At 44.8% G+C, this 25,004-nt stretch overlaps 1 protein-coding gene across 4 annotated transcripts; it reads left to right on the top strand.

The window, feature by feature from the left end:
• Positions 1 to 2,901: 2,901 nt before the first annotated feature.
• PEG3 (paternally expressed 3) lies at positions 2,902 to 16,368 on the top strand. Of its 4 annotated transcripts, XM_056137017.1 has the most exons (8): positions 2,902 to 2,983; positions 5,974 to 6,144; positions 6,566 to 6,655; positions 7,236 to 7,397; positions 7,477 to 7,565; positions 11,174 to 11,282; positions 12,139 to 12,231; positions 12,375 to 16,368. In XM_056137017.1, the coding sequence occupies exons 2-8, from the start codon at positions 6,129 to 6,131 to the stop codon at positions 16,265 to 16,267; spliced, it is 4,452 nt and encodes a 1,483-aa protein (XP_055992992.1). In that variant the 5' UTR covers positions 2,902 to 2,983; positions 5,974 to 6,128; the 3' UTR covers positions 16,268 to 16,368. The 4 variants fall into 4 exon arrangements, with proteins under 4 accessions (XP_055992992.1, XP_055992996.1, XP_055992993.1 ...); XM_056137021.1 differs by lacking the exons at positions 12,139 to 12,231; positions 12,375 to 16,368 and adding an exon at positions 10,950 to 11,013; XM_056137018.1 differs by lacking the exons at positions 2,902 to 2,983; positions 5,974 to 6,144; positions 6,566 to 6,655; positions 7,236 to 7,397 and adding an exon at positions 10,950 to 11,013.
• Positions 16,369 to 25,004: the final 8,636 nt, after the last annotated feature.

The following is a 25,004-nucleotide window of genomic DNA, read 5'->3' on the forward strand; positions in this document are numbered from 1 at the left end:
TCATGAAATCTTCTGTAATGTTTTTATATTGTACTGTTTTTGATGTTCCTAAAGCTGTATTGTCTGAAATGTGATGGTTAACATTTGTTCCTGTTTGAGGGCTCTGGAGTAATGCCTTTTTTGATGCAGTCATTTATTTCCAGGAGAACAGTGCCTGTCATCAACATTAGTGGCCCTATCCTTTCTTGGCATGTAGTGGAGTTACACAGTTTCTTGCAGTCCTAGTTGATAGCATGATTTGATGGGTCCAGTAGCTGCTGGACAGAGGGGGCTAGTGGGGGCAAGTGGGTGGAGCAGTTTTGATTGACCAGAGGTGCTGCTACAGGAGTTCACCTGGGACCTGAGTCTTCCCAGGCGAGGCCCATGGGGCCCTGGGAGGCTTCAATTTCATGTCTCTCTGGTCCCCTCGTGTTGGTCCTTGGGGCTGCAAATGGAGAACACGGTGAAGTTGGGAAGTGGCTGATCACTTGACTGGGAGCATGGCTCCCTGGTGCCAGGTGTCCTGTGAGAGAGCTTTGATCAGTCTGGTTGCTCTGGTGGTATCGTAGTTAGGTCGCACAGTGTTCCATTTGCTGTGGGAATCCAAAGAATTCGATTTTATAAGTGGAATTGTTCAAGTTGGAGATAGATATGAGTTGCCAGAGGCTCTGGGGTGGGATGGGGGATATTGTGTGATTTGACACAATGACAGCTTGCGGTTATCATTTCCTTAAGTGTGTCTTGGATCTGAGAACATTGAGTTGATTCTATGCCATGTCATTTACAAAAGTCTAATTGAGGCTGTGGCCTGGGACTTTGGGTTGGGGTGTGTAAGGGAGGGTCTAAGACAGCCCCTCATATTTTGTCTTTAGATTATGGTTTATTTTTTTGCTTGTTTGTTTGGTTTTGGTCACACCTGGCAGTGTTCAGGGATCACTCCTGGCAGTGCTGAAGTGACCATATATGGTGCCGTGACTGAACCTGGATTGGCCATATGCAAGACCAGTGTCCATCCCACTGTGTTAATACTCTGGGAGCACACTGCTGCTAAGGCCTCTGCTAATGCTGTTGCTGGTTGGAGTCTGATTTCAGAAGTGGAATTGCTCAAATAGGAGTGGACTGTGGGATATGAGTCCTACAAAAGTTAAAATAAATTTAACTTTGAATTTATCTTTTTGTTTAGGTAAAAAGGCAGAAAAGCCTAATTTAGGCTTCAAACTTTAAAATCCTTTTTACCCATATATTAAAATATTAACATTTTTATCTGGTTTGTTGTACTTAAGCGATAGCACAGCAGTTAGGGGGTTTGCCTTGCACGCAGCCGACCCAGTTTCGATTTCTCCGCCCCTCTCGAAGAGCCTGGCAAGCTACTGAGAGTATCTCGCCTGCATGGCAAAGCCTGGCAAGCTCCTCATGACATATTTGATATGCTAAAAACAGTAACAAGTCTCACAATGGAGATGTTACTGGGCCCGCTTGAGCAAATGAACAATGGGAGAACAGGGCTACAGTGCAGTGACAATCTGGTTTTTTGATGATTTGGTATATGTATTTTTAAAATATTGATTCCAGTGAATTGTTACAGATAATCTTTTAACCATTGTCAAATTATTCACATTAATATCTGTGAAATTTTATTAGATCACATGATTTAATTGGGGGAAGGATTTGGAGTTTTACTACATCAGATTCATATACCACCCATGATTATTTTGAGTCTTTCAGTCATGCTCTGATTTGTGACTTCTCTCGTAGACATGCTATTTTTTAACTAAGTCTTTTAACTTTCATAAAGGATCCTATTTTAACAGATTTGTTATTGTTGAGCTATATTTAGGGAGTATGTTACAAATGGTTCACTTGCTCAGTTATTTTAAGGTCTGTTTCTATTGATTTGCAAAATTCAGATGGATAATTTAAGATAACTGAATGATAATATCTTTGACCTCTTGTTTTGGTTTGTTTGTTGTTGTAGCTCTACAACACAGGATAGTGTTCACAGGCAGTAGTGTTAAGATTTTCACTTTTGCTTTCATGAAAGTTTTGGTTTACACTTTTTTTTTTTCGCATCACACCCGGTGATGCACAGGGGTTACTTCTGGCTCATGCACTCAGTAATCACTCCTGGTGGTGTTCAGAGGACCACATGGAATGCTGGGAATTGAACCTGGGTCGGCTGCATGCAAGGCAAATGCCCTACCCGTTGTGCTATTGCTCCAGCCCCCTGGTTGACACTTTGTTAATGATCTTCTTTTTTTTTTGTCAGATAATCACATTTTTAATGTGGTATATAACAAAACAAATGAGCAAAGACAATATGCGATGTATTCTGCGACAAAGTAAAGTTACAGGATAGGGTGGGCTGAAAGGGGCCTGAAACACATGCTATGCTAACATTGTACTAAAACATGAACATTTATACTTTTGTAAACCAATACTGTCACTAAGATTTTTTTAAATTAATTTATTTATTTTGAATACCCATCCTTCCACTGTCACTAAGATTTTTTTTAATTAATGATCTTCTTATCTTGGGTTTTTAATTATTATGGTTTTCTCCAGAAAGCTACTACAGGAGCTTGCCTTGAACTCACCATGCCTGGTTTGGTGCCTGGCACTGCATATGGTCCCTCAAGCATTGTCAGATATGATGATCCCTGAACACAGAACCAGGAGTAAACCCTGAACAGTACTTACCAGCCCCAGCTCCCCAATTATTCTGCTTTCATAAAGAATACTTCTATTTCTCATCTTGAATTGTTTTATTTCCGGTCTAGGTATTGTTCTTTTCTTGAAAGTAATATATGAGGATTTACCCCCAATGCTATCAAGGTCCACAGCACAGCCGTTTGGAGTCTTCTGGCCCCTCTTGCTCGTCTCCTGATTTATCAGCACCTGTATTTCTCTCTCCACCTTATCTATAGGCCCTGCACATTTGGACTGTGTTCATGTGGATCATGACTGCTTCTGCAGTTCCTGCGACTATCCTCACATACCCACACAGGTGATTACATTGTCTCTGGAAGGGTGGGCCTGTGGCCTCTAGGGCTAGTGTATCCTTCTGAGTCTGGGTGTCGAAGGGTAGGCCCTGCCTTTCTCCACTCTTGTACCTTCCCTTCCTTCCCCTAAACAGAACCCTCAAAGACACTATGCCGACTTTTTGAGCTCTGCTCTTGCTGGCAGTCCCTCGTACGCATTCTGGGCACAGTGGGCATGCTCTCAATGTCCCAATGGCTCAGTCCTTCAGAGCCAGACTGGGCACTTGCTTTTGTTGCTAGGAATGTTCTTCCTTGATAGGATAGGGCAGGGTGTTAGGGAGGGACTAGTGGAGTGGCCCAAGGTGTCTCGATGTCAGGGGTGTGTGTCAGTAGGTGTTAAAGCTTCAGTGAGGGCAGTGCAGGTAGAGCTAAAGTCCAGTGGGCTGAACTGGGGCCAGAGCTTCCTACTAAAGGCTCATTTGAGACTCAGAGCTTTAATTGTTCACTTACTGGTGTTTTTTTTTTCAAAATAGAACCAGTTTTTCTCTTCAACTGAAGACAGAAGTACAAAACTCAGTAAATTGACTCATAAAATCTTAGATTTATCTCCATTAATATCTACTTTTATGCAACAGTTGGATTGGCCAGTAATAAATAAATAACTGCACTCCAGAGTGCAGTTCTCTTCCCAGCATACAAGGTGTCATTATAAGACTTTCATGAATGCCTGCAAGCACTTCCTATTTGTGTGTGTGTGTGAGCATATTGAAAAAGTGGTAGAAAAGTGGCCTATGAGATTCACAGTAGAACATTCTAGTCCCAGTGCTTCTGTGGGTGTAAAGTCAGAAATATGTTGTCAACAACCATTTCAAGCAGGTGTGTGTGTGTGTGTGTGTGTATAATGTCAGTGTTGGGACCCGCCTTGGTCAGGCACTAAGGGGCAGAGTGATGCAATGATCAATCTTAGCCCCTTCTCTAGAAGTCACCTGTACTTGGAAGTCAGACAGATTAGCCCAGGCATTGAAGAATCAGGGTAAGTGCATGGAATAAGGCAACACTGAAACCCACCTGAGAAAGTGGTATTAGCAGGAGCTGAGGCTGAAAGGGCTCTGTGAGTGTAGGGCCTACTCAAACCTCACTGGCACCGATGTAGGTAGTACATACTGGGGAGTGTGAGTGAGCCTCCTGCACCTTGCCTAAGGTGAAGTGCTTGCTGCACTCGGTGTAGCCCTTTGTCTTTCATGTGCTCTGGGCTGCTTCAACAGTGCACCAAGGGAATAAGTGTTTAAAAAAAATAGCAGCATTGGCCCCTGTGCCCTAGCAAACCCTCCCAACCCATCCTATCTAGTTTAGTTTAGGGATTGTAGGTACTATTGATCCTGTGTACAGAAATGGGACAGACTCCAGATCACCGAGTATGTGGCCCAACATCACAACATTGTTAATAGCAGAGCATAGCTAACCCTGCAGGCCTTGGGGCTGTTTACAACAGCAATCTTCTGGGCATGGTTAGAGGTAGAGGGAGAGGGAGATGGAGGGAGGGGAGAGGTAGGGAGAAAGAGAGAGAGAGAGACAGAGACAGAGAGACACTGAGAGAGACAGAGGCAGAGAGATTGTGTTTGTGTGACAGAGATTGTGTTTGTGAGAGAGATTGTCTGGGAGGATGTGTGGGGAGAGTGTGTGTGGGGGGAGAGAGATTCTGTGGGGAAAAGTGTATTGTGTGGGAGAGAGTGGGAGAGAGTGAAGAGAGATTGTGTGGGGTGGAGTGTGTGGGAGAGATTGGGTGTGAGAGGTGTGTATAAGAGAGTGCATGTGTGGGAGAGAGATTGTGAGAGAGGTCATATGTGGGAGAGAGAGTGTGTATGTGTGTGTGTGTTTGCAGAGAGTGCATATGTGCAGGAGAGAGTGCATGTGTGGAGAGAGATTGTGAGAGAGATTGTATGTGGGAAAGTGTGTGGGTATGGGAGAGACTGTGGATGTGGGAGAGGGTGTGGATGTGTGTGGGATAGATTTTGTGGGGAGTGTGTATGTGTAGAAGAGTGTGCAAGAGAAAGTGCATGTGTGGGAGAGATTGTGTTTGAGAGTGTATGTATGTGTATGAGAGAGATTGTGTGGGTGTGAAAGATGGTATGTGTGAGAGATTTTGGGAGAGTATGTATATGTGTCGGGGGAGAGTATGTATGTGAGAGATTTTGTGTGGGAGAGAATGTATATGTGTGTGGGAGAGAATGTGTGTGTTTGATTGTACATGTGAGAGTGTATTTGTCTGGAAGAGAGTGTAATGTGGATTTGAGAGAGAGAGATTGTGTGCACGAGAGTGTGTATATGTGGGAGTGTTGAGTGACTTTACACTTCTCTTTCCTTTGGGCTGGAGCAATAGCACAGTGGGTAGGGTGTTTGCCTTCCATGTGTCCAACACGGCCGACCCGAGTTTAATTCCTCCACCCCCGGCAAGCTACCGAGAGTATCTTGCCCGCACAGCAAAGCCTGGCAAGCTACCCGTGACGTATTCGATATGCCAAACACAGTAACAAGTCTCACAGTGTTATTGGGCCTGCTTGAGCAAATCGATGAACAATGGGAGGACAGTGACAGTGGCAGTTCCTTTTGGCCTGTTTCCAGAACATTGTTGGTGCTCCTGGTAGGTGCTCCAGTCCCACATTGCTGCCCAGTCTTCAACTTGTAGGACATGCATATGTTTCCTTACGACTGCAGGTCCCTGGGGACTGATTCACAGGCTGCTGCATCTTTCTTGTTGACTCATGCCTAGTTCCTACAGTGAACATTTTACTTAGATAAAATACTGCGTCCAAAGTTCTTATCTATCACCAAATCCAGGAAGTCATGGATCCCAGATCTGTATGAGCTAGACAGTGACTTGTCTAAGAAGCTGGGTTGCATCCCAGGAGAAGGCACAACTGACTGTGAATTCTTTTATTGAGGTTTTGGGATTTTCTCTATGTGAAATTTGCTGGGCCTCGAAAGACCCTGACCAAACTCCAAAACCTCTGCCTAGATTGGTTGCAGCCAGAGGCTTGCTCTGAAGAGACTGTTGAGCTCTTGGTCCTTGAGCAGTACCTGACCATCCTGTTGGAAAAGTTCAAGCGTTGGGTGCAAGTGGAAAAGCCAGAGAGTTGTGAGAAGCTTATTACTCTGCTGGAATATTTCAAGATGTATGAACCTGAAGGTGAGCCTGCATGGGTTCTCCTGGAGCTGGTATGGTCCTAGCCTGGCCCTTCACCTATAGGATGCCAGATGCTCCTGCTACTCTTGTTCCATCACCAAACATGGTATTTCCAAATACCATGGGTATTTCCAAATCTCTCCTGGGTTATAGGACTGCTGCTTTAGGATCCAGTACCTTAGGGTGTATGAAGGAAAGGCAGTCTGTGTGAGGTGAACCCTGGGGAACTGGGGTGCCTTGTGCCCCGAGCCTAGTCTCCTACTATGAATAGAGCACAAGCGTGAGGTGAGGTGAAAGGGTTGGGTGCACGAAGATCCGCTCAGCTCACTTCAGTGCCCCCCCCCCGGGGGGGGGGGGAAGAGAAATGTTGAGAGAATGAAGGCACGATGATGAAGCCTCAAGTTCCGTGTCTGTGTCCTCTCAGACGACAGCAGCAGCGATGTCCCTGGTGAAGACAGTATGAACCGGAGAGTCACAGAATCCCTGCCACCACGCTCCATGTACTCTCTCTGCAGTGAGTAACCCCTGGGGTCTGCTGTCCAAGAAACACGGGCTTCCAGAATCAGCTGACACTAGGCATGCAAATTCTAGCTGTGGCTCTGGGAGCAGGGAGGGAGAATTAATTGACTGCAGCGCCAGAGTGCACTGTTCTACAGATTCCCTGAAACAAACTGGGAAAGGGCAAACTGCATCACTCCTTTGCCTATAAAGAGACTGGACTTGGGGGAGGGTGGTGTGGCTTTTACTTCATATGATGGGTTGTGGTGACCTGTCTGTTCGGGCTTTGCAGCTGAGTTGACTGAATGTGGACTTCAGTAAGTAGGGCCTGGGACATTAGTAGAAGCACCTACAGGGAGGCCCAACTTTATAGAGAAAAGTGGCTTGTTTTGTGCCCTCCCTCGGGGTGCTCTAGAAACAGGGTTCTGGGGATCAAGTTGTAGGGGGAGTTATGTTGTCCCAGGGGATCAAACACCTGATTTTGTGCCTCCACCTTTGTGCAGCTAGAAGGATGTGTGGCTCTTAGGAGAGGGGCTTTTATGAAGGGTATCAGTATGCAAGCTTGTTCTGACTTCTGGGGTGTCTCGCTTTTTCAGATGAACGATATCGAAACCGAACCCGGGATCAGGACTGGGACCAAGAATGGGACCGACATCAGGACTGGAGTCGGGAGTGGGAGTGGGAACAGGGCCGCAGGGGCAGAAACAGAAACCTGGAGCCTCGAGACCACTGGCACCACCCCAGGCTTCCCCGAGGCAGTAAGTGCATTGCTCCCCTGCTTCCTGCCTCCTGGCCAGCCCTGACCTTGTGATTCATGGCTCCTAACTCCCTCCCCAGGACTTCCTCAGCAGGATCTTCACCTCCCAATGGAGAGAGCACTGCCACACAGGGAGCTGGTGGAGGACATGGATGAGCTGAGTCCTCAGGTATGCTCCAGCTTTCACTGCCTGGAAGGCCTCTTTCATTTCATGGCAAAGGTGCTGTAGTTTCCCCACTTCATCCACACTTACCTGGGCCCATGGTCTGGGGCCTGTCTGCTGCCCATTTGTGTTCATCCATGTAGTGGAGCCCCAAGACCCGGAATGGTATGCCTCGCTGCCAGCTGGCGTGTAAAAGCTGACATGAGCTTGGTTGGGGTGAAGCCCAGCCCAGCTGTCTGCTCACTGTGTGACTTCAGACCATTTCCTTAACTAAGCTGAGCCTCGGCTTCCTCATCTGTAAAATGGGGGCACTCCCGTGGGGAGTGACATAAAATAGAAAGCAGAGACCCATCCAGTGCCTCCTGGAACAGGGAAGACCCCACAAATGGCCACTGTTGGAAGGCAGTAGCCCTGGGGGAAATGGTTAGAAATGAATAGGATGTGGGATTTGAACTGATCCTGAGGACAGGGTGGAGACCCACGTGTACGTCTTCATCTCCCAAGAACTTGGGCCTTGCGGGGTCAGTCTGGGGACATGGGGAACTAGACAGTTCATATCCTGGCTCAGGGAAACTTTTGGTTTTTCAACAGAGAAGGGCATTTGGCATTGGCAGAAGTACTCTTCATATAAGTATCATTTATAATTGTAATTATTCATACTACTTTCAAGAGAAAATCAAAGGTGTTATGAAGTTCTCCCAAGCTATTGATACTCACAGCACTATCTCAGAGGCACCTTTGAGAGAGAGGAGGAAGAGGTGGCATGGCACTCAGGGGTGAGGGACCCCTGTCCTCTCTACAGTCTAGGCGGAGGCCCTGGGCAGAACCCAAACGTTGCCCAGATTGTCAAGAGTTTTGTAACAGGCCAAAAATATGGTCCTGCTATTGGTGTGCCTGTCCCCAGTGCTCCTACATGGGAACAAATGTGATTCCTGAGGTGGGGTGGGAAGTGGGTGGGGGAGTGCAGTGGTGGTGAAATGAGGTTTGAATTCTACCTTGAAAACCATTGCTTATTCTCTGTCCCAGAGGCAATCAAGAACCCTGAGTAAGCAGAAGTGTGTGGATCTTGTTGAAAGCGGAACTTCTGCCACAGTCAGACTGAAAAGGGTGCAGGCTAGAGAAGGTAGGAGGGTCAGGAGTGCCCAGTGTCCTGCCCGAATGTGGGGAATGTCATTGTTTCAGGGAATCTCTGTAAGTTCATGGCACACTTTTTTGTTATTATTAAGATACCCTGAGGAAACCGAACTGGCCAAAATTTTAGAAATAGAGATAAAATCATTAGGTTTGTAGAAGCTTTCAAAACTTTAATTTTAAAAAATGAAGTTCTTTGATACGCATTTACTCACTCCCTCACAGTGGGCCGTGTTGGTAATGATTTTCAAATACAGGCCTATTAGTCAGGGATGCAATTTCCCTGCTCTGTGGGGAAATGAAAAGTGCCAGCTTCTTGTTTTGGGGGTGTTAGACAACTTTCATGTGGTGAAGATTCTAGACATGAATCTGTGGAGCTCAGAGGCTGGAAGGAATACGAGCACCCTTAGCTTGGTTAAGCAGTAGCAGGAGACAGGAAATGCAAAAGGGTACCACAGAAGAGAGAATTCTTCTAGTCTTTCAGTGTGACATGAGAGCATACTGCTGACAGCATAGCGGAAGGGCAAGGCTGTAGGGGATTGAAGATCAGACCCAGCACCTCATCCTTACAAGACATGTACCCTGAACCTCATTACAGTGTAGTGAACTGTAGCTTGGGGGAAATCCGCTTGCACAGAATCCTGGACTTTAATCAGCATCACTTTTCTCTCCCTGGAACATGGTAATTAAGCATTGAATGCACACTTGTTTTCCAGAGATGAGGCAGATGGAGATAAAGGTTGAAAAATGCCTCTTCCCTTTGGCAAGGCCTGTGGGATTATTGACACCAGAGATGGTGCCCCTTGGTGAGGAGCTCCAGTTCCCTCTATCTCCAATCGCAGAGTCATTTTCTCCTTGTCCTTTTCTTTGCTGTCATGAGCTCCTGACACACCAAAAACACAGGAGGCATGGTGAGAAACCGGAGTCCCACCTGACACCCATGGGTGGAAGCCATTCAACTGTGGGAGTTGGGTGTGCTTCTTGGGCTTCTGGAGCTGATGTTAACCTAAGAATTCTCAGCTTTGCCTGGAAAGAGTTTAGTTTGTTGAGCTTGTTTACTTTTTTTCATAATTTTTTTTTGCGCTACACCCGGCAGTGCTCAGGGCTCACTCTTATCTCTGCACTCAGTGATCACTTCTGGCTGGGCTCACAGTACCCCTGTGTAGTGTTGGGGATTAAACCTGGGTCAGCTGCGTGCAAGGCAAGTGCTATTCCCACTGTGCTATCTCTCCAGCTCCTGAACTGCTTGCTTTTGGTGGTATTTTCTCTGGTCTCTTTGTTGGCAGTTGCTCAGCAAGGCTTTTCTTTTAAATCTCAAAACCAGCATTAGTTTCTCCTCAGGAAGTGGATGTGGGTCCTTGGCAAACCCTTTTCCTATGGTTCTGGGAGGGACTTCCAGCAGTAGAGCTTTAGTAAAGTTAGTATTAAAAAGTCTTTATGTCATAATTTTGAAATAGAAGGTGCAGTTTCTATGTCTACAGAAAACTTGGCAGAAAATCCTCACCCACAGAATTGCAAGGCAAGCTGATGCTCATCTTTCCATCTTACAGATGAATAGCCTGAGGTTCACAAAGTTTTCTATCCCCAAGGGGCACAGCTCACACATGGTGCAGTCTCTCTGGGGTGCTTGAGTTTTCTTAGGCTCCCTCACTGTCTCCATTCTTGAATCTGTCTCTAGGCCTCATGCTGTACTAGTAGGACTCCAACTCTCCCAAACATCAATGCTCTAGAGCATCTGGAGCGGGGGCGGGGGGGGGGGGGGAGGAAGGGGAGGAGGGAGGGAAGAGAGAGAGAGAGTAGAGAGAGAGTTAGGGAGGGAGGGAGAAAGAGGAAGGGAGGAAGAGGAAGGGAGGAGAGAGAGGGAGAGAGAGAGAGAGAGAGATGAGGGAGAGAGGGAGGAAGGGAGAGAGAGAGAGACTCTGGAGACATTCCGTGGGAATTAGAACTGCTGCTGACCTCGGAGAACCCAGCTGCAGCCCTGTTGTTTAGGATGCTGTGAGAACAGAGAGGAGCCTCGAGGCTTGTTTTCTGCTTTTGCCCTCTGCCCCTTGCATGTACCCTGCAGAGTGGACAATCCCCACTGATGCCCCCTACCACCCCAGGTCAAAGCTTTGCATTGCAGTTTCCACCCAAACCCTTCTCAGACCCTTTGCTCCCTTTTGCAGCCCAGTCTAATCACCACTGGTTCTTTGTACTCCACTTATTGTTTATTGTTCTCTAATCATTTCATGAGTCTTTTCTCTCCACCCAAATTATAAGCTGCATGAGGGCAAGGAATATGTGTCATGCGTCTTTTGGATCTTCCTCAGAGTATAGCACCAAGGTAGGTACAAAGTAGGACCTTAGTCAAACTTGTCTGGATCATTCAGAGTCCCCCACGCCGTGAGCACCTCCTCCACACCTTTGTATATGCTGTCCCCCTGCCACTAGCACTGATCCCAGTGGCGTTTGTATGCTGACAGTCCTGTGCTTGCTGTTTTCAGGACATGGATGCCATGTCAAACCAGGATGATGTGGACCTGGCTGAGGATAGGGAGCCTCAAAACCCAATCCAGGACAACATGGAGAACTACAGGAAGCTGCTCTCTCTGGGTAGGCAGTCAGTGGTTGTTTCCAAGCTGTAGGCCATTAAAAGTCCATATTAACATATACAGGCTTTAAGGGTAGGAGTCTTTGAACATTTCAAATAGGAGAGTAAAATAATGCAGTTTGTGTTTGTAAGGAATCACTTGGGGCACAGGAAGCTGACTCAAAGGGCTGCAGTGCTGCTTTGGCTGCTGGAGACTTGATTCAGTCCCTCTCTGGGTCTATATATGGTCCCTTGAACATCACTGAGATTGGCCCCTGAACACTGCTGGCCTCAACTCCCTCCACCCCCAAATTTGGCTGGGTGAAGAATATAACTGTACATAACAGGGAAGATACAGAGATGGTTTTTGCCACAAAAGATAGTACTCTCTAGAATGAATGTGAGGTTTTTAAATATATACTTAAATCCACGTGCATGCTTGAATACACACACCTGATTGGATTCCCCTAGGAGACATCTATATCAAGTCACAGGAAGCCACAGGCTTTGCAAATGGAAGCCCATCCAAGCGGATTACATCAGGCAGTGGAGCCTCCACCAGCTCAAGGGTTGGGAGAATGGGCGGGAGAGCAAGTACATGTTGGGAGCAAGCCATGGTAACCAGTGCAGAGGACAGAAAGACAGAAAGGGATGTGCTGGGTTAGAATCTTTGTGCAGATTTCTAGTTAAGAGTTGGAAGATTGACTCAAGTCCAAATTAGAAAGGGCTAAGGAAGGAGTGGAAAGGAAAGGAGAATGCAGGTAGAAGATGTTCAGAGATTTAAATAGGCACTACTTCCTATTTTGTGGCTCAGGAAGATGATGATACTCATTTGTGGTGACAAGTCTTTGTCCTAACTTGAGTCATTCTTATGAACAGGGGTCCAGCTTGCTGAAAATGATGGCCACTCTCATATGACGCAAGGCCATTCCTCAAGGTCAAAGAGAAGTTCCTATCCCAGCACCAGCCGAGGTAAATATACACTGGGCTGTCATTGCTTGAATCAGTGAGATAGAGTCTGCACACACTAGGTTCTGGTCATACCACTGTCACAGAAGTGCCATTGGAATGTTATATAGGGACTAGGAGGATTGATGTTCGGTGTTTCTTTTCAGGTTTGAAAACTGTGTCTGAAGCCAAAAAGGCAACCCATCGGCGGGGAATTTGTGAAGATGAATCTTCCCACGGGGTGATCATGGAGAAGTTCATCAAGGACGTCTCCCATAGCTCCAAAGCTGGAAGGGCCAGGGATTCTAACAATCGTTCACAGAGATGCCCCAGGCAGACAGAGAGCAACTGGAAAGGCCTTTCATTCACCAAGCGGGGGTCTGTGATTCGGGAGAGGGGTTATGAGGCAAATGCCTTTGTGGGAGTAGGTTTTCATGTGAACTCAACTTTCATTTCCAAAAAAAGAGTTCTTGAGAGAAAAAGGCGCTATCAGTGTGACACAGAGGGTCAGGGCTCCACTCATGATCAGAAAGGCTATGCCAGAAAGAGACCCTTTGAATGTGGTAAAATGAGAAAAGCCGCGAGCCTGGGCAGCCTTAGCTCCCCCTCCTTCACTGAGTCTCAGCCAGTTGACTTCACAGTGATGCCCTATGTGTGTGATGAGTGTGGGAGGTGTTTCAGTGTGATTTCAGAATTTGTTGAACATCAGATCATGCATACGAGAGAAAATCTTTATGAATATGGGGAATCCTTTATTCACAGTGTGGCTGTCAGTGAGGTCCAGAAAAGGCAGGCTGGTGGGAAATGCTTTGAGTGCAAGGAGTGTGGGGAGACCTTCAGCAACAGTACTGCTCTTGCTGAACATCGGGAAATTCATGCTAGAGAGTATCTTGCTAACTGTAAAGATGAAGAGTATGAGGAGCCCTTCATGCCTAGCCCCACCTTCAGTGAGCTTCAGAAAATATATGGGAAAGACAAATTCTATGAATGCAAGGTATGTAAAGAAACCTTCCTTCATAGTTCTGCCCTGATAGAGCACCAGAAAATCCACGGTAGAGGGAATTTCTCTGATGTCAGAGATAACGAGCGCAGGGAAACCTTTAAGCCTAGCACCAGCCTTCATGAGCTTCAGAAAATGTACAGTAAGGAGAAACTGTATGAATGTCAGGTGTGTGCAGAGGCCTTCCATCACAGCGCATCCCTGAAGGAGCACCAGAAGATCCATATTAGAGGAAAGTCCTTTGAAAATAAGGGCAAAGTGTATGAGAAAACTTTCATTCCTGGCCAGAAGAGGCATCAGAAAACTTACTCAAAAGATAAGCTCTATGACTTTAAAGATGATGGGAATGCCTTTATGCCAAGCTCCGACCTCAATGAGCACCTGAAAATTCTTTCTCGCAAGAAATTCTATGAAGGTAGGAGCTATGAGAAGTCTGTGATTTGTATTTTACCCTTCACTGAATCTCAGAAGAGTCATACTATTACACGACCACCTGAACATGAGGAGGAAGAGAAGGCTTTCACCATTAGTTCTAACCCTGATGAAAACCAGAAATTTCCCATGAAAAGAAAGGTCTATGAGAGGAAACCCTATGAGAGGTCTGTTATTCATAGTTTAACCTTTGCCAAAACTCAAAAAAGTCACAGTGCTGGGGGCTCCAGGAGGCCAAAAACAATGGCAGAGTCTACCATTCAGAGTGCAGATGTAGTTGAGCACCAGAAAGTCTATGCTGGAGAGAATCCCTCTGAAAGAAAGACATCTGAGAGGTCGGTTATCCATAGCTTGAGCATCTTTAAATGGCCCAAAAATCGCAATGGAAATGAATTTATTGAACATCATGAGAAGGAAGAATCCTCCATCTATATTTCAGAGTTTAATGATAAGCAACAGAAAACTCTCAGAGAAAACCCCAATGAAGGAAGTAAGAGTAACAACTACAAAGGTTCTGTAATACACAGTGTGTCACATGTCAAATCTCAGAAAACTCTTGCTGGAGAGGGGTCCAGTGAGTGTAAGACTGATGGAAAATTGCCTGTTTCCATCTCAAATACCAGTGAACATCAGAAGGCACGTGCTAAAAAGAAAAACATTGAATGTAAGAACTATGAGACTTCTGTAATCCAATCCCTTTGTTTTGGTGAACTTGGAACAATTCACCCTAGAGAGAAATTCTGTAAGTGTCAGGTGTGTGGGGAATCCTTTGTCCATAGCACTGACCTTACCGAGCATCAGAAGATTCATGATAGAAGGAAACCCTCTGGAATGAAAAACTATGAACGATCTGTTATCTGCAGCTTAGCCTCTACCAGACTGCAGACAAATTATGCTGAGCCCCAAGCACAGACTAGATGTTTCAAACAGTCACTGAGGTTGAGGTGTGCGGAGCAGCCAGTGCCAATGAGGTGTGCGGAAGCACCAGCACAGTCGAAGTGTGCAGAGCAGCCAGAGCAGTCAAGGTGTGCAGAAGTACAAGCGCATGCAAGTTGTGTAGGACAACCAGTGCCCTGCGAGTGCAGAGAGTGTGGAGAATGCTTTGCTACCATTCAAGACCTTAGTGCACACCAGAAAATCTATGCCCAAGAGAAAGTCCACAGGAAAAAGCTGTTTGGAGACGCTGTTAATAGGGGTATCTGCTATGATGGGCCTCAACAGGAAGAGCCTCAGAAAAATCAGCCACAACAGGAGGAGTTGTTGGAAGATGAAGAAGAGGAGGAGGCAGAAGATTCAGTCTACAGATGTAAGGACTGTGGGTTAAGTTTTGCAGATCGGGCAGACCTTAAAGATAATCAGAAAGTTCAGAGACATCTCATTGATACTTATAAGTACAAGCAATCTGTGATTCACACCAATTCTATCAGTGAATATCAGCAAGATTCCATTGGAGAGCAGCTGTATGAATGCCCAGCTTGTGGAGAATCTTTTGTTCATAACTCATTCCTTTTTGAGCATCAGAGAATTCATGAACAAGATCAATTTTATGGTCAAAGAAGATATGATGAATCTCTCATGCCACCCTTGATCATTAACCTGCAGAGACATGCTCCACAGAAGAATCCTGTAGGGATGTTCCTTCAATGCCGGTTATGTGGACAAGATTTTGTTCATTTCTCCGTCCTTAGTGAACATATGAGAATTCATGAGGGAGAGAATTTTCTGGAGCAGGGTGAGAGAAGGGAAGAAGCTCTTGTCCCAGGCCTAGCCGTCCCTGGGTTTCAGAAAAGTCAGACTGAAGAAAGACAGTATGAGTGTAAAACATGTGGAGAATTGTTTCTTAGTCAGTCTGACCTGAGGGAGCACTTGAGAGTTCATGAGAGAGATGAGCTCTATGATTATGGGGTCTCCTTTGTTTATACCTCATTTCTCACTGAGCCCCCCAAAAGAGATTTGCCATTCTACGAATGCAAGGACTGTGGCAAGTCCTTTATTCACAACACAGTCCTCACCAAACATCAGAAGCTTCATGAAGAATCCCAGGACGTAAAAACAGATATGTTGGTACCACGAGTAGTTCTACAGATTCGGGGGTCAAATGTAGAGACTGCAGAACAGGAAGTAGAGGCTGCTGATGAGCCCAATGGAGAAGTTGAAGGACTTAATGGAGAGGCTGCAGAAGTGAACAGAGAAGTAGAAAAGCCCAGTGGAAGGGCGGAACCCAGTGGTGATGTCAATGAGTCAGATGGTGCCGGGATTGAAGACCCAGAAAAAAGAGCTGAAGAGCCAGAGGGAGTTGTGGATGAACCAGATAGTGCTGGAATTGAAGACCCAGAGGAAGAAGATGAAGATGAAGAGATTGAGATAGAAGAGCCCTCCTATGACTGTAGGGAATGTGGAGAAACCTTCACTGACAACTCAGCCCATCGTGAGCATCTGACAGCCCGCGCCAGGGTGATAGTGTGTGAGGCTGGAAGTGCCTATGGGAAAAGCTCATGCTATGCTGCATACACTGCTAGTACCAGCACTGGGACCAGCGACAACAAGCACTTCAATTGTGATGTCTGTGGGCAGCTTTTCAATGATCATTTGTCCCTTGCTAGACACCTGAATACTCATATTGGCTGAGGACACAAGGCAAAAATGAGAGAAGCTTCCTTTAGAATTGGACCCTTACAAAACCATGGAGAATTGAAATTATCCCATAATAGTGCCCATGTATATTCCCAACCCCTAGCACAGACCCCTCAGACTGAAAAGAACCTCCAGGTGCAACTCCTTCTATTCTCACTCTCCCCGTCGGGCTTCAGTATATGCGTGTGGGAAAGCCATAGCATAGACCTCCATGACTCTGAGGGAGACCCTGGGAGGTCAAGATCAGAGACTGCTCATCAACTGCAGACACTTCACACACCTGTCAGCCTGGACCCAGTGTTTCCTGAGATGTACATAACATAGCAAAATTTAGCCAATAGTAATCACATGTTTAGATTAAATATGCTGTATAGTTCCTAGTTCACTGTGCAGAGGTACCTTACCTGGCACTGTTTTTTTTTGTTGTTGATTTTTGAGGAGGCAGAGAGCAACAAATTAGAATATATTATAAGCATTTAGACACTGCATTATTTGAACCATCTATCATTTTGGGAAGTGTGTATTATTCCTTAATCTTAAAATATTCATGTAAAAGTGTAGAATAGAAGGCACAAAGTTAAAAAATAATTTGCTGCTTGAAAAGAAGAGTACTTTAAGCTTCCTTTCAGACATTTGGACTATATCAATACTTTGGAACCTCATGTTGTGTCAGCTTTTACAATATTCCATTAGCCTTTCGTGACCCAAATCGAATAGTTGCCACATTGTAGCTTGCAAATTCTTAGTCAGAAATATTATAAATTTTGTTATATTTTTAAACCTTCTAGATGTGTGTGCAGTAGTGAATTCCCAAAAGCAGAAGATTTTCCCTCTAAATATTAGGTTTTTGCCTTTACAGAGAGTGGGTTTCATCCATCACTAGATCACTGGAGTGCCTAATGGAGGTTGGGAACTGTCAGGAGAGGTTGTTATGTGTGAATAAGGATGCAGGCTAAAGAATTGAATAATTTCTGTGTGCATGCACATTGATGCCTTAGGTGACAGTACAGTGTGGCTGTGTTCATATGTACTGCCGTAGATCACTGCACGTAGGCGCCAGGAGCTTATATCCTTCAAGCTTTCTACCACGGAACAGATTCTTGGCATCACCTGGCTGACCCTCTAGTCCCTAGCTATTGAGTTTTTTTTTTTTAATCTAAAAAAATGCTTTCTTTCACCCCAAGCTTAACATGGACTCAGGTTCCCCAGCAGCCTTAATTTGTTCCATTCCCATCTGTCCCTGGTGCCTTCAGTCTTCCCAAGTATTTTGAGCTATTTGTTAGTGTGTTTTCAAACTGACCTCACGGCTCGAGGCTCCTGTGTCCTGTTCTGTGTGCTACCTCTGCTTCTTTTGCTTCCCTTCCTATTCCGTCATAACTGGTAGGAGATTTCTTTTGCTTATAGTTGACTGGAAAAAAAAAACTAAAAAAAAAAAGCAGATCTGTTTTAGTGGTTGGAAGAACAGACAATTAAAACGAGTAGAATTAAACCACCTGCTGGAGGATGTATCTGACCTTGCTACTGAGGTCTGGCACAGTAAGAACCCCAAGGGGAGTGTCCACAGCAAGAAATGTCAATATTAGGCAGAGAAGATGAAGCGGAAATGAGTAAGCCAAAGAAGAGGATACTGCTACATCTCAGACCAGGGGAGTAAGGAAGCAGGTGGGATGCCAGCAGCAGGGCTGGGAGGCCAGTCTGCTGACCAGGAGCTTAGCAGGGTGTTCTTAGGTATTTTTGACCAGTGCTTCTCAACCTTTTTCCAACTAGCCCCCCCAACACACCTTGTTTTTTTCCCCCTCACATGATTTTCACTTGTGGCCTGCTTGGAATACGGTTGGGGCCCACAGGCATGTGGAATGATACCAGGTTGAGAAGCACGGGTTTAGAAGAAGGCCTAGAGTTAAGGTAAGGGCCAGCTGCATGGCGAGACCCAAGGTTGGAATGGACAATTGAGGAAACAGGATCAGTGAGATACTTTGTCAGGGTACCCTCAGAATGGGTACCAATTTGCATGCCATCATGGTGAGCTGGGGCTCATGCAGTTGGACAGTATTCATTGGTAGAACCTTTCTGGAGAACAACATGCCAAATGTTAGGGTGTCCATTTCAACCTTCCATTAGAAAAAAAACTAGGAATAATTTCAATGCCAAACAGTAAGGCAGTAATAAAGAACTTGGATATCCATGCAGCTGTTTAAAAGTAATAATTATGAAAGGTTATGTAATAACAGGAGATATATTTACAAAATACTAAGTGGGAAAAAACAGGATTCAGAATTATATTTATACTGCAATTATAGCTGTTTAAAATGTATACTTAATAGTCAAAAGCTGTTGTGTTGTAGACTTATAGTGGAGCATTATTTTCTTATGTTGAATGTTATGATAGTATTACTAAAATTTATAATCACATTTCCATTGTGAGCATAATTTGAATTCATTAGATACTTAAAAAATAAAGAAAATCGGAGGAAAAGAATCCATATATTCCCACCATCCAAAGATAAGTATACTCTTCATATTATTGTTTATTCTTGCTTATATGCACAGCTTTATGATTATAACCATGTCAAAATGTGTATTCTATATAGCTGTTTTGTGACCTTTGTGAGGTTACGATTAAACACTTGCATTGTAATGTTTTTGAAGATTCCTCATGACAGTGTCCTGATAACAAATTTTATTATGCTTGTTTCCATGACAAGTATAATACAGACCCAGCAGAGAAAAAATTGGAGAATAGGAGTAAATTAGAAAAGGTTTAAAAAGTCACCTGTATTGGGGCTGGAGTGATAGCATAGCGGGTAGGGCGTTTGCCTTGCACGCAGTCTGACCGGGATTCAATTCCCGGCATCCCATATGGTCCCCTGAGCACTGCCAGGAGTAATTCCTGAGTGCATGAACCAGGAGTAACCCCTGTGCATCGCTGGGTGTGACCCAAAAAGCAGAAAAAAAAGTCACCCATATTCCCAGCACCCAGCAACTACTGTTAACATCCTGGTATACTTCCTCCATTGTGACTCAGTGTACATGCTTGTGACTGTCACATTGCTAAATCAATAAATGGGAAAAAGGGGAATTAAAAATAGTGTCGTAATAGAATTATGGTTAAATATTTTATCTCAAATTCTTGGATCTTTAATGTTTCAGTGTTAAATTTTTAGCATGTATTTCCCCATTATAATTCTACTATATTCTACTCACCAAACTTGGAGAAATTCAGTAAAGTGAAAGAAAAAGTAATTTACTTATATTCCGAACATCAAACAACTGTTGTTAACATCTTAATCTGTACCTGGATCTGATGATTAGGATGATAATGATAAATATTCATAGAATTGAAGAGGGGAAGAAGTGTGGTAAACACTTTTGAAACGGTTGTGGTTGTGTGGGATTATGGTTGATAGTTTGTACTCTTTTCCTTGTATGGCCTTATCATAGTGTTTTGGTAATCCACCTTTGCTACATATATTTCCATTATAAGCAAATACATGTTTATTATAGAAAGTTTGAGGTTACAGAGGTTACAGATACATAGAACTCACCCATATTTTCACCATCCAAAGACTAGTTAACATCTTAATATATTTTGATTTTGTGCACAGGTTTTTTAAAATATGGTTGTGGTGATTAAATCTGTAACTGTCAATAAAAGTTAAGTTTAAAATAAACAGTACTTAACAGTCTTTTTGTCTATATTAAATGTTTAGAGTTGTTAAATATAGTTCATTAAAATTATAAGCGCAAAAATTTAGTGCCTCCTTTTTTTTCTATTTATTTATTTATTTTGCTTTTTGGGTCATGCTCGGCGATGCACAGGGGTCACTCCTGGCTTTGCACTCAGGAATTACTCCTGTCAGTGCTTGAGGGACCATATGAGATGCTGGGAATCGAACTGGGTTCGGCCGCATGCAAGGCAAACGCCCTATCTGCTAGGCTATTGCTCCAGCCCCTAGTGCCTCCTTTAGCCTTTAAGTTTGCTTACAGATTCTTCATGTTTATTGTATGATCAGTCTAAGCGTTTTTAATACTGACTCTGCATTTTTTTAAACAATTACAAAATTAAGACATTCCAATAGTGTTTTTAAACAACCACAAGTACATTTTAGTTACTTGATTTATTTTAAATACTAATCATTTAAATAGAAGATTCAAATAACCACAAGTAATAACAATCTCTTCACATTAAAATGTTACTATTTTGCTTTGGAACAGATTTCTAAACTGACCTGTTCTATTTTCCCTTTATCAGAAAGAAAAAATCTAGAATAATACAGTGGGTAGGGCACTTGTTTGCACGTGGCCAACCTGAGTTCAATTTCTGGCATCCCATATGATCCACCGAGCCCTCTAGGAGTGATCCCTGGGTGCGGAACCAGAAATAGTCTTGAACACTGCTGGGTGTGGCCCCCAAACAAAAGTATAAATAAGAGAAAAATCCAGAAACTTACTTTCTAAGCCAACAATTGGAAAATACCCCCAACCCCCAATTGCACAGGAGGTTTGTCCCTCATCAATTGAGTGCCCACCCCCAGAGAAACACTACTTTAGAATCTAAGTGGTTTATTTCTAATTCATGTTTTTAAAGGGGTTTTGTCAGGGGAGCGATAGCACAGTGGTAGGGTGTTTGCCTTGCGCGCGGCCTGCCTGGCCGAGCCAGGTTCTATTTCTCTGTCCCTCTCAGAGAGCCCAGCAAGCTACTGAGAGTATCTCACCTGCATGGCAAAGCCTGGCAAGCTACCTGTGACGTATTCAACATGCCAAACACAGTAACAAGTCTCAAAATGGAGACGTTACTGGGCATGCTCGAGCAACTCGATGAACGAGAGAATAGTGCTACAGTGCTACAATCTTTCCCCCCATCCCTTTTTTTCCACATGAATTTGCCACCAGAAACTGCCTTTTGACCCAGGTGAATTGGGATGTAGTTTCCTAATTTAATTGTAATTCCATGGTGACTAGAGATTTTTCAGCCAATTTGGTAATTGGATCACTGAGTTGTACCATACTTAGACTTGCTGTGTTTTCATGCCCCATGACTCAGAGGAGATGATTTATACTCAATAGCACAGCAGGTAGGAAGTTTGCCTTGCACTTGGCCAACCTGGCCGAACCCAGGTTCGATTCCTCTGCCCCTCTCTGAGAGCCCGGCAAGCTACCGAGAGTATCTTGCCCACACAGCAAAGCCTGGCAAGCTACCCGTGACGTATTCGATATGCCAAACATAGTAACAAGTGTCACAATGGAGACATTACTGGGCCTGCTCGAGCAAATCGATGAACAATGGGACGACAGTGACAATGACAGTGACCCTTATTAAAACCCTTTGCATATTGGGGGATTGGACTGTATACTTTAGATATAGATGTGTGAGCAAGAGAGAGACAATTCAGGAGGTAAGGCACATGTTTTTCATCCTGCTGATCCCACCTTGAATTCTCAGAACCCCATATGGTCCATCAGCATCATCAGGGGTCACTTCTGAGCAGAGAAGGAGTAGCCCCCAGTATCACCAGATTTGGCTGCCCCAGTCTCTGGGTACCACCCACCCCATGCAAATTCCACAGTGCTCTTCTGGTCCAAAGGCCAGGCCAGGTGCCCTATCCAACTTCCAAGTAGGACACAGGGAAGCTGTTCCAGTGGCAGTGCTGACTGCTTTTCTGCTCTGCCAAGCTACTTCTGACCTTGTTATGCCTTCCATTTCTCTGAACAGTTCAGTATCCTGCCAATCTGTCCATTAATCAACTGCCTTACTTCACCAGTTATTTATAATCCCAGAAAACTCTAACCAATAAATTGATAATCCAGAGAAACGAGGTCCTCAGCATAGAGGGAACTAGTGGGGAGACCCAAGCCAAAGCAGCATGTAGGGGCATATTCATTGCAATCCAGGCTATGAATAAGAAAAATCTCAAATAAATAAACTGACAGCTCCCAAAACTAGAAAAAGAATAACAAATGAATACTAATGTAATGAAGGAAATAACAGAAATTAGAGCAGAAATCAGTGATACAGAAATCAAGAAAACAATACAAAGGTGAAGGAAACCAGGAGCTGGTTTTTCAAAAAAGAAACAAAAGTGACTTAACTAGATTCATAAGGGAAAACAAAAAGAAAACCCAAACAAATCAAATAAAGTTATTAAAGGAGAAAAATTCCAACAGATATCTTAAATCTCCTGCTTCCGGGAGCTGGGTTTTATAGTCCCTGGGTCTTGGCCGTTGATGGGACCACCTGGAGCCGGCGGCAGCTGGTGGGTGTAATGCCTACCTATTGGAAGATGGGGATCTGAGTGGAGAAGGCCCAGTCCCGATCTGAGCAGGCTTGGAGATCTCAGCCCCGGTACCCGCATGCCTGGGTTCCTCTGCCGGTTCCTTCATGCATGAGGCTTGTCCGGATGGGTGGAGAGTGGTCTCAGCATGGCTGTGGCTGGTTCTGGAGGTCTTCAGCTACCAGGGCTCTGCTCGGGGCAGGGAGGGAAACTCAACCTGCCCCCTTCCAAGGAGCCCTGGTAAGGACAGCCAGGCGTGGGGGCAGGAGACTCTGCCGTATTTGAGACATCTTATTATATTGTTTTTACTTTGGAGAACCCAACAGGCTACCGAAAGTATCCTGCCTGCACGGCAGAGTCTGGCAAACTTCATGTGTCGTACTCAATATGCCAAATACCAGTAACAATGATGGGTCTCATTCTCCTAGCCCTGAAAGAGCATTGAATATGGCTCTTAAAATCTCAGGGCTAGGAAGAAGGAGACATTACTGGTGCCTGTTCGAGACAATCGATGAACAACAGGAGGATTGTGATCATGATCGTGATCTCAAATACAAAAGATTATGAGATTACTTGAACAACTTTCTGCCACTGAATTCACTTATCACTTAATCACTTAATCCCCGTTATTCATCGATTTATTCGAGCGGGTGCCAGTAACGTCTCCATTCATCCCGGTTGCGTGCTAGCGTAGCCCAATGGTATCTGTTCGTTTTAGGAACATGCAGAGCCTCAAACCGATCATTTAGGGTCTTGACGAAGAAGTCTGACCATCTTATAGGTGGGCGTCCACGTGATCTTTTGATGTCTCGTGGAATCCAATCAGTAATGGCTCTAGTCCAGCGGTTGTCTGTAAACCTCATTACGTGTCCAGCCCATCTGATTTTTGATGTCTTGGCAAATGAGACAGCGTCCCTGATTCTTGAGCGTTGACGAAGATCAGAACTCCGGATTCTATCTCTCATTTGAGTGAATCGTGATATTCCAAGCATAGTTCTTTCGATTTCTCTTTGAGAGACCCGAATAGTGTTCTCATCCTGTTTTCGTAGGGTCCAGGTTTCTGAGGCATATGTTAATGCAGGAAGAATAGTGGAATCAAAGAGATGTGCTCGTAGCTGGAGGTTCTTTGTCCTTTTAGTTATTTCTTCAATGCTCTTGAAGGCATTCCAAGCCGCTCTCTTCCTCCTGCGCAACTCAGGTGCCAGGTCATTCATCATGTTGATTTCTCGACCTAGGTATATATAACTGTTGCATTCGGAGATGGTGGTTCCATTGAGAGTGAATGGAGCATCAGGAACAAGGCTGTTTCTCATAAACATTGTCTTCGTAAGATTCAGCTGTAGTCCGACCTTTCCACATTCACGGTCAAAGTCGTTCAGCATTTGTGCCGCTTGGTTGATGTTTGGTGTTATTAGAACGATGTCATCAGCAAAGCGGAGGTGGTGTAGTTGCCGACCATCTATCTTCACTCCCATGTTTTCCCATTCCAGTCGTCCCATGATGTTCTCGAGGGTGGCACTGAAGAGTTTTGGTGAAATGGTATCACCCTGCCGAACCCCTCTCTTGATATGGATGATTACTTCTTTGTAGAATGGTGAGATCTTGGTAGTGAATCCGCAATAGAGCTCACGAAGGATCCTGATGTATTGAGTTTGTACGCCCTGATTGGCTAGGGCTTCCATGACCGCTTCCGTCTCAACAGAATCAAAGGCCTTCTTTAAATCAACGAACGTTAGACAGAGCGGCATCTTGAACTCCCGAGATACCTCAATGAGCTTGGTTATTGTGTGGATATGGTCGATGGTACTGAATCCTTTTCGGAATCCAGCTTGTTCACATGGTTGTCCTTCATCTAGTGTTCTGCTAATCCTATTCAGGATGACTCGAGTGAATAGTTTGTAGATGACAGACAATAGGCAGATTGGGCGATAGTTGCCGATGTCGTGGATGTCTCCTTTCTTGTATAGTAGTACAGTCCTGCTGGTTTTCCATTGGGATGGAACCTTGCATTCAGACAGGTAGCGTGTGAAGAGTCGAGCCAATGTATTGATGAGTACTGATGGTAAGTTCTTCAGGTGTTCAGGTCTGATCTTGTCTGGGCCAGGTGCTCTTTGTTTCTTTACCGACGAGATGGCATGTTGGATTTCGGAAGGGAGAACATTGGGAACGACATATCCATCATGTGGTATGTGGTATGTGGGCAAGTGGATGTGGCTATTAAAGAGATCTGAGTAGAAGTCATGAATAATCTTCTCCATTGCCCTTCTGGAAGATGTGATAGATCCATCATGATGTCGGAGGGCAGTCATCTTGGTTTTGTAGTTGGTGAAGGACAGGCGGGCATTACGAATGTTTTTCCCAGATTCTGCTGCATCTACCAGTACTGCTGCTCTCCTGTTTTTGAGGTCATCCTTGATGGCTTCTCTGCACTGTTTTGCCAGTTCGGACGTTCGCTTGTG

This window comes from Sorex fumeus, unplaced genomic scaffold, assembly GCF_029834395.1.
Source record: "Sorex fumeus unplaced genomic scaffold, SorFum_2.1 ptg000122l, whole genome shotgun sequence".
NCBI lineage: Eukaryota > Metazoa > Chordata > Mammalia > Eulipotyphla > Soricidae > Sorex > Sorex fumeus.

Excerpts from the sequence above, each read along its gene's own strand:
- PEG3 (XM_056137017.1), top strand. Across the intron at positions 6,656-7,235 it reads CTCCATGTACTCTCTCTGCA|ATGAACGATATCGAAACCGA; the intron begins GTGAGTAACCCC and ends TCGCTTTTTCAG. Across the intron at positions 12,232-12,374 it reads CTATCCCAGCACCAGCCGAG|GTTTGAAAACTGTGTCTGAA; the intron begins GTAAATATACAC and ends GTTTCTTTTCAG.